This window comes from Falco biarmicus, chromosome 6, assembly GCF_023638135.1.
Source record: "Falco biarmicus isolate bFalBia1 chromosome 6, bFalBia1.pri, whole genome shotgun sequence".
Lineage (NCBI taxonomy): Eukaryota > Metazoa > Chordata > Aves > Falconiformes > Falconidae > Falco > Falco biarmicus.
The window spans coordinates 5,748,143-5,763,690 of NC_079293.1; the positions used below are offsets into that span (position 1 = coordinate 5,748,143).

The 15,548-nt window shown below is 43.8% G+C and overlaps 2 protein-coding genes across 4 annotated transcripts; both read right to left on the reverse strand.

Annotated features, from left to right (window-relative positions):
- Positions 1-405: 405 nt before the first annotated feature.
- On the reverse strand, positions 406-11,355 carry C6H6orf163 (chromosome 6 C6orf163 homolog). Its single transcript, XM_056344526.1, is given in 9 exon segments — positions 406-2,309; positions 2,311-2,541; positions 3,528-3,589; positions 3,592-3,732; positions 5,887-5,994; positions 6,554-6,576; positions 6,579-6,647; positions 8,796-8,909; positions 8,912-11,355. Coding segments are annotated over 9 exon segments (1,167 nt in total). The 5' UTR covers positions 9,066-11,355; the 3' UTR covers positions 406-2,044.
- Positions 11,356-11,485: 130 nt separating this feature from the next.
- SMIM8 (small integral membrane protein 8) lies at positions 11,486-14,157 on the reverse strand. 3 transcript variants are annotated; one of them, XM_056344523.1, is made up of 3 exons: positions 14,010-14,157; positions 12,834-12,975; positions 11,486-11,830 (listed from the first exon to the last, which is right to left on the reverse strand). In XM_056344523.1, the coding sequence occupies exons 2-3, from the start codon at positions 12,951-12,953 to the stop codon at positions 11,672-11,674; spliced, it is 279 nt and encodes a 92-aa protein (XP_056200498.1). In that variant the 5' UTR covers positions 12,954-12,975; positions 14,010-14,157; the 3' UTR covers positions 11,486-11,671. The 3 variants fall into 3 exon arrangements, with proteins under 3 accessions (XP_056200498.1, XP_056200500.1, XP_056200499.1); XM_056344525.1 differs by lacking the exon at positions 14,010-14,157 and adding an exon at positions 13,993-13,999; XM_056344524.1 differs by lacking the exon at positions 14,010-14,157 and adding an exon at positions 13,488-13,956.
- Positions 14,158-15,548: the final 1,391 nt, after the last annotated feature.

Genomic DNA, 15,548 nt, shown 5'->3' on the forward strand with positions numbered 1-15,548 from the left:
TCTCCAGTATCTTAGGTTTATGGCCACTCCACCACTTGGCTCCCTCACCTCTTACCCTATTTGCCAGCTAGCCTGTCTTGGTATTTGCTAGTGATTACACACTGACATACATATACACATAATATGAGTTCCAGTATCCTGAGCCCACAGCCCCTGTCATCTGTGGTTCAACTCCAGCTGCTAGCAGGTAGACCTCCATGCATACACGTGCACACAGACAAAGACCTGCACCCCGGAAAAAGTTAGAAATGGAGTTTAATGAGAAGACAGGACAGACTGCACTGATCAGGCACAGGCCATGGTCAGCTACAACCAGCCTCTGTTTACATGAAACCCTCCTCTTATACCACCTTACCCCTCTCTTTTCCCACTCTTTTTCTTCCCCTTTCCCCACCTTTAGTTCTTTCCCTAAACATCCCATGGTAAGATTTTCTACAATCCCAAGATGCTCTTCCCTCATCCCACAAGGAGTCCCATACCTCCAGGCTGTATCCACTCTCTGTCTGCAAGGTGCTCTAGAAAGCCTCTCCAGTGGTGGCTCTCACTCCCAGTCCATGGGGCTGATGCCCTCCTGGGAGGGGCTGGATTGCAGGCTTATTCCTCTGACTGCGTTGTTGGGGTTCCCCCAGCTGCTGCTGTGCCTCTGGCCTCTGCAGTGTGTGCTGAGGTGAGCCTTTCATCAGCTAACCCAACAGAAAGCGTTCATCAGCTTTAGCTATTTCATGATGCAGCTGCTATTTAGTTCCAGTATTTTACTCCTGCAGTTTCAAAAGACTTTTATGCTTGATGTACTTGTAAATGTTTTCTTTAAAAAAATGGCTTGTAGTTTATGGAGTATTTCAGACTGCCGAAGAACTGTTAAGATGTAAACACGAGTTTAATCTTGGGGTCTGTGAAGTTTATGCATTTGATTAGACAACTGGTCAACACGAACTTTGGATTCTTTTCATTGGGAGCACAAGAGGGGAAATAAGCAGGAAGAATCAGTTCTTCCACGACTCAGTGAGGTAGGGTCTTACAGGCATTTACGTCAGAAATAGTGCCAGAGCATGCCAAATATCCGTTCAAAGTATTTTATATGAACTAAACTGTTCCACAAGAAACCAGTGACCTCACTTGTCTTCACTTTTTGGTTTGGTACAGTGATGGGTATCTCTGAGATTATTCTGCTCTTTTGTCTTCTGGGGTTCTTTATGAGCATGAGAAAAAGAAGGCAGCACAGATTGCTTTTAAAATTCCCTTAAACAAGATGCCTATGGAGAGTTTCCTTCACCATATTATACTTTCTATCACCTACAGTAAAGACCAGCTCCTTTACATTCCCCAGCTCACGCTCAAGATGCTATACAGTGTTTTCAGAGCAACAGGTAAAAAATGAGATAGACACAAAGCTTCAGTGAATATTAAGTGAATGCTTTAAGAAGGCTTATTACACAGTGAAGACTAAGCAAACGTTTAGGCAGGCTGAATCTCAGACCCAATCGATGTATTGAAGCTGGCCTAAAGCCATGAGGCTTCAAACTTGTGTGAATAGATAAACTTGAGTTCTCCCATAAGAAAATTATTTTGTGTGCCTGCTGGCACATACTTTTTGCCCAAAAGCTGTCTCTCAAGCCAGGTGAGTTTTCTGCTCATGTAACCACTCACTTGCAAGTACTCTACATAGACATACACACTGTTACCTAGAATAACTGCCCTGTAAATCTCAGAACCCAAGCTGCAAGTGTTCAAAGCTTGCATGTCTTACTCTACACATGAGTATTCAGGGGAAGACAGTCCAAGTGCTGATGCTTAACTAAATGACAGATTTTCTGATCAGATTTTCAGATATTTTCCTTCTCAAGAAAAACTCAGTGGGAAGCTCCTCAAGTGCTACATATTCCAACCTCTGCCCTAGCATTTGCAAAACAAAAATTAATGCATAATTTCTAAGCATGTCTCATCACATCATTATTTAATATAGTGGTGGTTATTTTCCTCTGTATCATTCTAACCACACTCATATCATTCAGTGAGCAGAGATTAATTTATTTTTCAGCATCACCTATTTGTAGTTGTGTTTATCCATGGCTGTGAATCTCACACTTCTAATACTAGTTCTTTTATATTCCTTGTCACTGTCCTCTGCCTCTTCTGGGGTGTCCTTCTGCTCAAATGCTTTTCTAAATGGCAGAATAAAATCTCATTATCCAGGGGACAGATTAGGAAATGCGGCATCAATATACTTTTGAAAAGCTTGTCTCATTGCTTGTATTTCAGTTCCCAGACTGTCCTTCCAATCTGTCATCTTTTCCAGTTCTTGCATCAGTCTTTGCCTGTTCTTCTGCTGCTTTCAGCATAACCGTCACTTTTTCCAGCTCATGAAGATGTAGGGTCTCTGCTTCTTTGAGCTGTTTTTCAGTCCCAATCTGATTCTCTTTTCATGTGATACTCAGGGCAATATTAATCTCATGACATTTTTCTTTGTTTAATTGCTCTATACTCTTATGATATAGTTCCTCGGCTAACACACTTTCTTCTTTGAGTTGCTCTAAGTGCTTTCTATTTAAAAAAGAAAAAGAAGAAAATATTTGTAGGGAACACCTGTTATTAAAGATTATTTAAAAACCAATTTAACGGTATTCAGGTTGTTATAAAACCTCTCTTATTCAACTATAAATATACATGAAATCAGGACTTGATGTAGAACTTCTGAAATAAAATAGGGTAAAAGAAGGCCACACAGAGAAAGGCAGCTGCAGAAGATTCTACTTCTGCATGTGTCACATCCAGTGATAAATTAATGATGCCTGCTTCCAATGAAAAATATAAAGGATTAATGTTTCACTCTTCATTCAGGTCTCTTTTTGAGCTAGCACTTAAGTACATACTGATTTTCAAACAGACTTTGAACAATTCTCTCCTCAAGTAAAAATGCTGTCTTGAAGTGAAATCTAAGAACTGATTTCTAGACTATAGATTCATTTGTACTTTTAAGTGGTACTGAGAACACCTCTGTGCTAACACATCAGTAATAAAACATACAATTTATATTATGTAGTCAAAACGTTACGGGTGCTATTCACCAGAGTTGGCTCAAGGGCATATAAAGAATAGTGTATCAGGCATCCATTGAAGTTACTGAGCAAAATACTTCAATGTAGAGAAAACTATTTCTGCCCTCTGTTATTGCTCCCTCCAGTTTGCTGGAGATATTTTCCCAGAACTCTGCAAACATGACAAGTTAGAGAACAGCTAAATTTATGTGGATTGTCATTTACCTTTGTCAGAAAGGTCATGCTTTAATAGTGAAAACGGCTTTGTGATACTTCCTTTTAGGAACAAAAATTGTTTTATTTCTACATGGAGCATCAGTGAGAATGAGCCTGTGACTCCTGCTGGTCACTTGACATTTCCAAATAAGTTTTTTTTTTCTGAAGGGTCTAACAATCTCTTCCTAGAAGACCCACATCTGCACAATGCGGATGCAATTCCAGTCATTAGCATAGTATGTTTACCAGCCAAGTCAGGGGAAACACTAAGAGCACCTGTGCTGCCTGGCTGCTTCTTTCAGGGCTGCCTCCCTCTCCTGTTTCCTGGCTTCAGCCACACTGCTTGCATCTTCTCCCGGGCACACTCCACGAGGGCACACCGAACTCTGTGAGCCATGTGCTGCTCTGCAGCTTCAGCCTTTCTCTTCTGCTCATCCTCCATGTACTGCTGCATCTCTGCCTTTGCCTTCCTCACCTCTTCCTTAAGTGAAGTTAAAAGTACATGGAAGTAGTGACAACAGCTTATTGTCTTTACACAATCCCCAGCAAAACCCAGCAGAACAGACTTAAGGCAGATATTACGGGGCAATTACAGTGTCTTATTGCAGCATCATTCCACATCATCCCTGTTTTCTACAAAAGGCACAAAAAGTTCCCAATACATTTTCTTCACAAGCTCACATGGCTGGTGGCATGGCTTTAGTGTGACATGGAGGAGCAGCCTGGCCTTGGGTATGCATGTTAGCAAGATACTGCTTGGGCCGATACATAAAGGTATGACAACACTAATCTTAGGCGGTCCAAATGGACATAAATACATCTGGAATATCAGACAACTCAATATATACCAATATACCTCCGTTGCCATTATAGTCCACACCAAACCTGGCCATGCAGTAAAGCAATCCAACCAACTTAACTCACTGCCTGGTGATCTATGCCTCTTTACCACCATTCACAGTTCTTTCCAAGACCCCTGACAAGTGCACCTTCTGTGAAAGTGGCAAGACACTACTGGGAAAGCTTTGGCTGCTTAGATCTTGGTGGGTTTTCTAATACAGGATAAGCAGAGTTACATGAGGTCTGCCATAAATCTCTTGCACACACATGTACGAGCTCTGTATTCTGTGTATTTTCGTGAATACTGGTTGTTTGTCTATTGCTGCCAAGTGAAGTGACAAATAATAAGACCTGCCTGAAAGAACCCTAGCTTAAAACCATTTGATCATTAGTGGTAGTGGAACAGCCACATCAAGACTGCTGCAAAAAGTCACTCCTGAGGCTATCAGCTGAAAGCAGTTGTCTTTGACCTATCCTACATGTAAAAACTCACTTCAGTCATTCATTCAGTGATATGTTCTGTTGCCTGCCACTGTTGGCTTAGACAGATGCTAGGCAAATTTTCTGCCACCACCTCTCCAAACTAGCTGCTAGTGAGCAGTTAGCTCACTGTTAATACACCTCTCAAAATGAACTGCAAGAAAAAAAGCCCACCCAGCCTAAAACATCTTGCAATTACTTTAGTTACATCTGCCTCTTTTTTTGTTTCAGCTGTAGAATTCTGTATCTGCTCCCTAGTCCTTAGTCACTGATGCCAATGTTATCAGGAAAAATGGTACATGTTTCAAATTCTGAGCACTCAGGTCTATGAAGATATAGAATCAGCTCATGGCAAGTAATTGAATGGTTAAACACAAATTAAGCTTCTGCCAAGTATTGTTGGCAGACGCTATGACAACAAAAGACAGCTCCCATGGAAAACAGCTCCATAAAATGGAATGAACTCTGCTGGAAACTTAAGACTGCTGTAAACCTCCCTGCTTTTCCTCTTCAGATGCCAAGCACATTGCTTTGATTGCCTGCAGTATAAACAGATAGCTATTTTGAAACTCGTATAAAATAAAATTCCAAGGCAAAACACTCCAACAATTCTCTGTGTGCCCTTCATCCACTAGTAGCAGGCTGCAAGACTAAGGATGACAGGTGTTAGACGGACTGTGTAATGCCTGACCGAGAAGTGCCTGGATGCTCTAGTGGTAAAAAGCCCTGTGAAGTGGTGCAGAAAACAGGAAGGCTCAGATCCACAAGTCAGTTGCCTTCCTTTCTCTTTGTGTATCTCTGAGCCTTTTCTCAGATATCCAAACAGCCACATAAAGCATGTGCTAAGCATACATAGAAATATAAAGCTACAGGTTGTGTGCTTCATTTAGGAATATACACATGCTGGCAGTTTTCCTTCTCCTCCACCCCACTTAGGGTGCAGGTTCAGCAGATCAGTTAAACACCTTTCTAGCTTCGAAGGGCATGAAACTTCAGGACGGATTTAAAGTTAAGCCCGTATTTAACTGTCCTTAAGAAACACACCTAATCAAGTTCAGTGGCTGGCTGAATCAAGGCCTGACAAGGAATTTTCAACCAAGTCCACAATCTTCATTAGATAAATTTTTAAAAAATGTGAAACTTGCTGCAAAGTGAATTAAAAATCTAGCTAGCTCCAGCTCCATCTCATCTAGCACAAAGACAAACCTTTCAGGCCAAGTACTTCTCCTGGCACCAGAGTTCAAATCTCAGATGAGTAAAGGTCCTGGTTATGGCAAGCATTCAAAAACTCCAGTGAAAGCAAACTGGTTTATACCTTTAATTCCTTTCCAAGATTTTGTTTAAGGTCTTGTACAAATGCACTGTGGTTAGCGGCTGCCTCTTTGAGAGTTTTATCCACTGCATCTTCCCTCTGCATTTCAGCCTTTAAAACAAGTTACTACTTAAGTATAGCTGCTCACATTCTATTAACATCCTATTAAGATGAAACAGAGGTCACATAATCAATAGTTCTGTATTTTCTATTTAAGAAATCAGAGGAAGTTAAATTTAAAACCAGATGGCTAAATACATTTTGGCCCATTTGGCAGTTTTATTGCAGTGATTCCTGTTAGTTAAACCATGGCCACACAATAGCACTGAGGTGCCACAGTTGTAACCACTATATATATAAAACATAAAGGGCAGTTTCAGAACCTTACATAGCACTATGGGGAACAGCTTTAACAGCTGGTAACTTCTATGTGCTTTAGAGGCCATTTTCAGACCAGATGCAAAATTTGTTATTAATTCAAAGTATACTTTGTTGTGATCAGAAACTGGAGAAATATGTGTGCGCAGAAATCTATGAATAACGGAGGAGCTGAAAGTAATGACAGCTCTATAGCAGTGACCTCAAAGTTCTTTATTAACTGTTTTAGCACTATAACAATTACTCCAAAGAATAATTATCATTTAAATGACAGGAGCATAATTTAATTTACCTGAGACCAAAGTTCAGCTTTCCTTTTTCAATGCACTCTTGTATCTCTGCCTCCTTCTTTCCATGTTGTTTCCTTTGAATGTCTGCTCCGGCCTCTGCACAATCAACACAAGCAGATCATGCACAGCAAATAACCGGGGTGCAGGAACCTGTGCCTCTCTCCTGACCTTTTTGCTATGCTCCACAGCTGAATTAAAAATCAAAAGGCTAAAAAACATGCACCCTCACTTCACATATAGGAAAACACAATTATTATTCCTTATGCAGGTCCACAAATGTAATAGGAAGGTGCTGAACCCAACTCTCACCTTCTAGGCAAGGCTGTGCAACTGGAGAGCATCACAGGTTCCCCTCCTGACTCCTTGTTCTGGTGGCCATCTACACAGCACAAGCAATACTCACTCCTCAGCTTTCTTGGGAATGATTCACCCTTTTATGTCTGTGGCTAAACCTCATGGCAGCTCAGGGGATGGTTTTGCTCCCTTCAGGTGCTACAGGTGAGACGGTGCCCTCTTTGGCTCCCTGTGCCCTCAGAGTCCTCCAAGGTTTTCAGCAAGGTCTCTTGCTCCAAGATGCCCTTACATTCCTTCGTGCCACTCTTGGGGCACATAATAAATATTCTTGGCAGGATATGGCAGAACATTTCAGGTGTTTGGAACAGAGCATGCACACATAAAGCAACCCCTCCATCTCCAGTGCTGTTGTGTTTGTCCAGGTCCCGAGCAGCACCAGTGCTGCAGGAGCACAGCTAATCCCTTCTAGAAAGGGGGAGTGAAGCAGCACGGAGGTGAGCCACATAGCTTTCTTCACAGGGCCTAGGCCAGGGATGCTCCCCTTAGCAATATGGATGGGGTAGAAGCGAGATGTTAGCATCACCATCTATCTCTTCCTGTGGACATGCTGTAAAAGCAAACAGGTAGCCCTGTTAACTCATTTGAAAGGCTGGTCTTCAATTGCCCAGAAAGGAAGCCACTGCAGAGGGAGGTGGATAAAGATGCCTTCCTGCAACCCAAAACTTCCCCCCTGCCCCCACAACAGTAGGATTTCAGATCCTCTGCCTTGGCCCTTCCTACTCAGTGGCAAGCCTGGGCACTGCTTTGGATCCCATTCTCTGTGCTTGACAGGGCCACGGAGTCACATTTTCCTGGGTTATTATAAAGGAAAATGAAAAAGGACTAGGGACACAGGAGACCTGGCTTTCACAGAGGCACTGGAGGATTCAGTCTCCCTTTTTCATTCCAGTCCCCTCCCCGCTTCATACAGGTGGGCAGAGTCCCCTCATGGAGCTAACACTAAGTACATGGAAAACAGTAGCAGGGTGGGACAAAGGGGTCAACTCACAACAGCAAAATAGAAGTCCAACAGTGCATAAACCTTAGCAACAAGCATGTCGTGCTCTGACTGTGTAGCTTTTCCCCAGTCTATTATATTAAGCAGTAAACAGAAAATAAATTTCAGAAGATACTGTCTCTGGCCTTCTGGATGTGTTTTACACTGTGCGTGCCGATGTAGGGCTGAAGCCTTGTGTTCAGAGACACACATGGTACTCACCCTGCTGCCGGGGCTCCCAGGACACTGACAATCTCTTGATATTGTTTAAAATACAAGCCAAGCACACTCCTCTTCACAACACATGTTAATTAAAATGCATTACATAATTTCTGCAAAACTTAACACTGCTGATCAGAAACCTCTACGACAATTAGGCACAGCATATAAAGATACTTCAGAACCTTGTTAGATCCTCAAACATATGAATGCTACCATACGCTTCATCGCTGAGGTTATGATTGTGGTGTTCCAGAAAAAAATCAGACCTCAAGAGGCTCTACAGAGCCTCAATCCAAGGTCAGTAGCCAGAATCAAGTATAAGGCAGGATTCAGGATAAAACATCCCCGTTGTGTCCTGTCAAAGGATGATGGGATGATCTTTGCAAACATTAAGTCAACCATAGCTCTTCCCAAACTAGTTGAGCCTTACAAAACATTTGCTAATGGTCTTACAGGTAATTCTCTTTTGCACTTCATTATGCCCAAACCTGAATGCTGCCATGCACCACAGGACAGGTGACCCTGTCCCCACTCTGAATATACTGCATTTATTAATATTTAGAAGGTATGTGCAGTTCTTTCTTACCAAGATGTGAATGCCATCATGACAGTCAAGAACAAATGGACACAACAGCTCTTGGAGTTTTCCCAAATATCAAATTGTGAGGAAAGGATTTCCGAAACAAACTTACCCAGTATATCATGATGAGTGTAATACCGTGTTCTGAAAGGCTTATACTCCCGGATCCAATCAAAAGTAGCCTTGGAAGGTGGTAGTGGTATTATTTTGGAACACTCATCACAACGAAGAAGTCCAGATCAGGACTTCTAATCATTGTGGTATATACAGTTACTAAAATGTTGGAATTCCATTCCTGATAGATCTCTTGCTTGCAGGTAAAACACTTACGGTTGCTACAGAAAACATGCAAGCTGGTGAAGAGAGAAAAATCATTGACCATTACTTTTTACCGTTAGCCAAAACTTTTGCCTTCAAGCTCACACATGCTGACAACTCAGTAACATGCTGCAGGCAGATGATGAGGGAGGGCTGTATGAAGGGACCCCTTCCAGCCTTAATGCAGCTCCCTACGCAGCAACTGGTACTGGGCAGGGCTGGCCTTGCTCACAAAGAACTAACTTTCCCTCCTAACAGTTAAGTGGTATCACAGCAGGCTTTGCCTTTTTAATGTTTTGTTGTTGTTAAATGTCAACAATTCCTATTCAAACCATGTAGTCTAAGGAGATTTTAGGAGCAGTAAAATAGCTACTGTTCCAGATACCTGAATCCTAGCATTTTGTTCCTGTTATTGGTGAAGATGTGAAAGCCAGTACAGATAGTAAGCAATTGGCAAAAAACTCTGCCCAGGAAATCATTTTGACTCACAGCTCCTGTCAAGCCAGCTACCACCCACTGCAGATAATTATTACTATATTGAAGATAAAATTGAGAAAAGCAGAACAAAAGAAATTGTATTGCTGCCGTTTCTCCAGATGCAGAAGGGGAGCTGTGCTTTCAGAGCCGAGTGAACAAATTTTGTTACTGATATAGTTTTGTGTGGGTAGGTTTTTTCCCCTTTACCCCCCCTACACACATAGTTTTTATGACATAAATCAAATACTTAAAAACAGCAAATGCCAGTAATGATACTATAACACCCATTAATTTACTACATTCTCCTCTGTATTTGCACTGCTTTATCTCCTTTTCATACATAATTTTTGTAGCATTAAGAGAGTTACTTGTACAGCAGCTGCCACAAGTAAGTACGGAGAAGCTCCTTAATAGTAAAGACAAGTTTAAATACTCACTCTGCCTTCAGACTGGGCACTTGTTAATTAACCTGGTTAACAGGACTTCAGCCAACAGGTAAGAGGCCCTATCTCAGACAGCCTTTCTATGAAGTGCCGCTGGCATGCACATCACCTCCACCCTGCCCAGGTCAGTCCCACACCTTTACCTTCCACACGCACACACACACACACACATACCCCCTTTCCCCCAGTGACTTCCAGATACATACTCACTTCACAAAAATAATTCAAAATTTTAAGAACCCAAATCCTGTATTATTCCCAAGTATATGAAAAAGTGAGACTGGGCTCTCTCACTTCCAATCACCTGCAGGTATAAGGATCAAAGTGTGTACTTTAAAAGCCTGCAGAAAAACAGGTTAAAATGCTTCCTGATTTTGGAATAGTTTAGTCAAATTCATGCAAACATGCAAGATTTGTACACTTTAATAAACTGAAGAGAGCTAAAATCCTGTGTGACCCTGTTGTGAAATTGCTTGGAGGAGGTGGTAAATTGGACATCACCTAGAATTTAAACCTAGCTGCACCCAACCTCTCACCTCGGTGAGGAATGTTGGAAGGCAGGGAGGGGGTGGGTATTTCCTGCTAAATTACTCCATTCCCCTTTAAGGCAACAGACCATTTTTAAAAGAACAGATTAATTCTAAAGATCCATCACATCCTATCAAACAAAACATATTCTACAGGATATGCACAGTATGTGATAGTTACGAATATTTGATCAATTCACCCAGAAATTCTTTCACCAACCAAAAGGCAGGTTTTTGGATTCGCCCAAGACCTTGCTGTTGTGAGGCAGCTAGGCTCACAGAGGGGAATATGCTTTTAAAGGCTGTAAAAATGTTATTTTTTTATAGCTTTATCAAAGGTAGAGCTCATTTCCCTTCTCGGGAAGGAGGCAGCTAAGTAAGGCCCAGCTGAATTTAAGATACTACATTAGGATACAACTACAAAACACTAACAGGAGGAAAATCACAGGTTCAAAGCAAAGGATTTAGAGGGAGATACAGAGAAATCCCATAGAATAACTGCTGTTTCTCAAGGCAATCAGTCACCTTTTTTATCTTCAATAACAAAATCTTTCGATAACAAAACCCAAAGCAATTCCCAGAGTGGCAAAGCAGATGTCCCTGCATGTTCTTTCTTCCCTGGCCTGACAGAAGCCACCTTGGCCAGAAGAGGGTTAACAAACAAGTCTCTTGGGAGCCTTTGATGGGGTTGTAAATCTGAGGAACTGAGTGCAAAAATGTAACCAGAACATTAATAAGGTCCTGTGGTGGAACCACCTGGTATGCGCCTTCCCACCACATATTCTGGAGTTTCTTTTACTTGGACCATTGTTAATTATCAGCTTTCAACAGATCAAGAGATCAACTTATCCTTTTCACACACAATTCATTATGCTTTCTGTTTAAAAAATAAAAGACTAACCCGTTTTCACTTAATCAAAGCAAAGAGAGAAGTGAGCTGAATTATCACATAAATTTCTAAGGCACTTAGCAGTCTTGACTGCACATCTGAGGTAATTTCCTGTCTTCTGACATATTGTGGAGATCACAGACAACAATTCTTAAAAGCACTTTTATGTTCATATGTATCTCAATTGCAATTTATTTGTATGCGCACAGCATTTTATAAAGGATCTTAAATTGGATTAAATAGCAAGAAAGACATTCTTTCAATAGACAGAGAAAAAATAGTGTTGCCTTGAAAAGTTCGGCGACTGATTTGTTGACTTCCTTTCTTTAAGTCCTCAGTCCCACTTGGAAGTTTTCCTCCTCACATGCCTGGACCCCTCACTGTCAATTGCTTCATAGAGGTCCTTTTTATTCTCTACAGTTGCATGCAAATAACCAAGGTAGGCCACGCAGAGGGTAATTGCTATGAGTCCAAATGCCATCACAGGCTTGTTCTGACAAGAAAAAAAACCCACATATTTTTAGTCAAAACATTTTTCTTTCAACACAAACTTTACATTTTCCTATCTTAGCTTAGAAAGTGAACCGTAAACTACTGTGAGATCTGCACATTGCCTTCTTCTAGACTGATCCAAATTACTTTGAAAAGCCACAAGAGGGGAGACTTGATTTCCTGATGGCAAAAGGAATTCCCTTGGAAAGAGAAGACCCTTTCTGGAGACAGAACATCACATTGCCCAGTGCTCTTGTCTTCTGCTGGTCACAAATGCTGCTTGAGCACGAATGAACAGGCCAAAACCAATTACCGACGGTAACTACTGCAAACTTCTAACAGAATTCTTCTGGATATTCTGCTAGGGCAATGCATTCTGCTTCTGCCAAGCAACCTTGATTATATTACTAAAACAGATTATGTATTACTATCACAAAATCTACTTTTATTATATGCACAAAATTTCATCCGCTCTTGCTGGGTTCTGCAAGTGTAAATAAAAGCTGAGTATCATTGACTTAATTATAAAAGCAAGAAAAAGAAAACCCCAAAATATTGAAAAGCTACCAAAAATCCCCTCCTTTCACATAAAAACCCTTGCATTTTGTTCTCTTTCAAATATTAAATTTAATTTATAATATATTTGTATATATATTTATAGTAATATATTACAAATTTAATTATAAAAAATAAAAAAAAGGACTCCTATTACTTAACCTGTCAAATTACATGGGTAATATGCCTGTAAACAGTCTTTCTGAAAGCAACTTGGCTAGGCAGAAGAGAATCAGACAATATAAAAGTGAAATAAAAGCCAGATTAAACCATGTAATGTTCTGAGCTCTTAACGAACAGTGGGGAAAAAAAAAGTAAAAATATTTTTAGTTACGACTGGTTTGTATAACGAGAGATGGTTACATAATGCACACAGAATTGCAATGATTATTTTAAAGCAACTATGTCACTCCAAGCATATTTTGTTTCTCTCAGAATGAGCCTCTTACAGGTTTAATGAAAAGCTCTGGGTTCACTGCTCGGAACAGCATAGTTGTTTGAACACTCCTCAGTCCTGGTTTCCTCTCTTTGGGTGTTTCATTTTCGTTTGGAGGTTTGGTAGAAGACATTTTAATTGATGTTGAATACTTCCTAAGAACAGAATGAAAAATAGGTGTCATTTTTCCTAAAAACCTGAAAGAACTACATTCAGTGGGTACAAGTTTTCACTCAGCTTGTCTTCTTACAGCCTGAGTTTTAGTTTGTGTATATATTGATTGCCTTTTGTGTTACCTAATATTCCCAGTTTAAGCACAGCAATTTTCAATCTTGTCAGTTTTGTGCATGCTAAAACTAACTTTTGGAGATGCAACAAAGAGCTGAGATATCACTTACAAATAATCTCATGGACCGGACACAGCAAATCTAAGTCTCCTGATAACGGGCTTGGGCTTTTTCACTTGCCTTTGACTAGCACTTTAGCTACCTGTGCACCGAGCAGCAGTCTTCAGACTACTGGCGAAAAAGACAATGCCAGGGAACATTATTTCATTTTTCTAAACCTCACATGTGACAGGCCAGGCCAGCCCACACCCAGCTGTAGTGCTGCTGCTCTACCCACCTACCCCGACACCCTGGGATTCAGGTCTCACTTTTACACTCACTGCAAGACACAGAGGTGCCCAACACAGACCGGCGGTTAACCCCGGTTATGAGGGGCTGAGGAGACGCGGTGCTAAGGACCCCCTGTCCCGCCGGCTCCAGGGCTCCCAAACCCGGCCCAGCACTCGCCACGGGCCTCCCCCGGGCACGGCCCCGGGCACAGCAGGGAGGCCAGGGCAGCTGAAGGCGACCCCACGGGAACAAGGTGCTGCCAGGCACAGGGTGGCACGTCACCAGCCTATACCCGAGGCCCCAGCAGCTTCCCCGCACCGGCCACCGAGCAGCAACACACCGCCGGGGCGGCGAGGGCAAGGGCAGAAACCTCCCCCGGGGCGGCCGGCCAGCTCCCGACGCCGCTACTGGCTTTAAGCCGGGGACGAGGTGGGGAGTTTCCCAGAGGAAATGCCCAGCGGGGACGCCCGGGACATAACGAGCAAGGCCCGGCCGCCGCCACGCCTCAGGAGGCGGCGGGTACCGCGAACGGCCGCGCGCGCCCGCGCCCCCCGCCCCGCGCCGCCACTCACCCCGCGCCGGCACCGGGCCCCCCGCGGGGGGCGGGACAGGCCGGGCCTGCGCTGTGCGCCCCCTCCTGGGCGGAGGCCGGCGGCGCGGGCGGGAGGGGCTGGCGGCGCGGGGCGGGAAGGGCGGGAGAGCGCCCGGGCCCCGTCCCGTCCCCTCCGAACGGCGGGGCGAGGTGCCCCCCCCGGGCCGGGGCGGTGGGGTCCCCTCACCTCACCTCAGAGCTCCGCGTAATGAGGGGGCGGTGCGGGGGGCCGGAGCGCCTCACCTCAGAGCCGCCCCGCAGCGCCCGAGCAGGCGCGGCCGGCCCATCGTCCCGCGGCGCAGGCGGTGGCCCTGTGGCGGGCGGTCGCTGGCGGTGGCCCGCAGGCGCCCCGCGGCTGTGCCACGAGTGGCTCGTCCGGCCAGCGCCGACCTGGGCAAAGGGGCCGGCGGCACTTGTGGCTCACGTGTGGGAATGTAGAAAGGGGAGCGGGGGGACCCCGGCCTGCTGGCCCCGGGAGCGGTGTGCCGGGCCGGGCCGGGCCGGGCTGCGGCGCGGCCACCTCAGCAGGGAAACACGCTACGATTTCAGCACCCGATTTCTGGTATTTAGATCTGAACTCAAGGTCTCAGGCGTCTGGAAACTCCTGGTTACGTAAATGCTGCTTTGCAGCAGCGTTTTGGTTTCTATTATTTGTAAACAGTAAAATTAATGTAATTGCCTGGAGCCCGGAGGAAAGGAAGCCCGTGCGATCGCGTCTGCCTGCTCGAGCCTCCCTGGCTGCCCCTGCTGACCTTGATGCCATCGGGCAGTTTCAGCCACATAGGGTAGAAATTTAACTTTTTAGAAAAGCCAATACCTGGAGGGTAGGGAGAGACCCACGGTGGTGCTCTGCTAGGTATCAGGTAGGCAGAGCTGAGACGAGAGCGGTGACGTTAGCGGGGCTTGGCTGCAGCAGGCCGGGGGTCAGCACACGGGTATTTCAGGCTCAGTAACCCCAGTGCCCTGGCACGCACTTACCTGTGTCCGCAGGGCATACGAGGGGACTTCGGTGGGGTGCCTGGTTATTGCAGCCATGGAGGCAGAGGGGGACAGAGATATACAGACTCTCAGAACCACTTGCTCCATTTTCTTTTGCAGTAATCAAACTGCATTTTTTAAAAAATGACAGATTAATAGGATATTGCAGGTTAGCTTGTCCCTTCTAAATCCAGATGGAGTATATAAAGAATTGTATTTTTTTTTTTTGCCGTGTGTAAATATCACGAAGTGAGAAAAATAGTAGGGAAATAAATTTTGGTGTCAAGAGAGGATTGAGTGGTATATCTGGGTTTTGTGTCAACATTTCATTCACGACATACCATCTGCTAATCTGGTAGCTATTGTTTTGGCAGCATATGCCACACAGCTGATTTTGTTTGGAAACTATGGAGTAGAAAGTCACGTCTGAGTGAAGGTTGCTGCTCGCATTTGTTTTCATGTTTGTGTAATTGAAAGAAGCTGGTAAAAGGTTTTTGCATGAGCCTTGGTTTTTGGGAAGGTAGCTTGGTTTTCTTGAGGG

Bases quoted from the DNA above. Each gene is read 5' to 3' on its own strand.
- SMIM8 (XM_056344523.1), bottom strand. From the start codon at position 12,953: ATGTCTTCTACCAAACCTCCAAACGAAAATGAAACACCCAAAGAGAGG. The intron at 11,831-12,833 runs GTAAGAGGCTCA...TTTTCTTGTCAG, and splicing joins CAGAGCTTTTCATTAAACCT to AACAAGCCTGTGATGGCATT.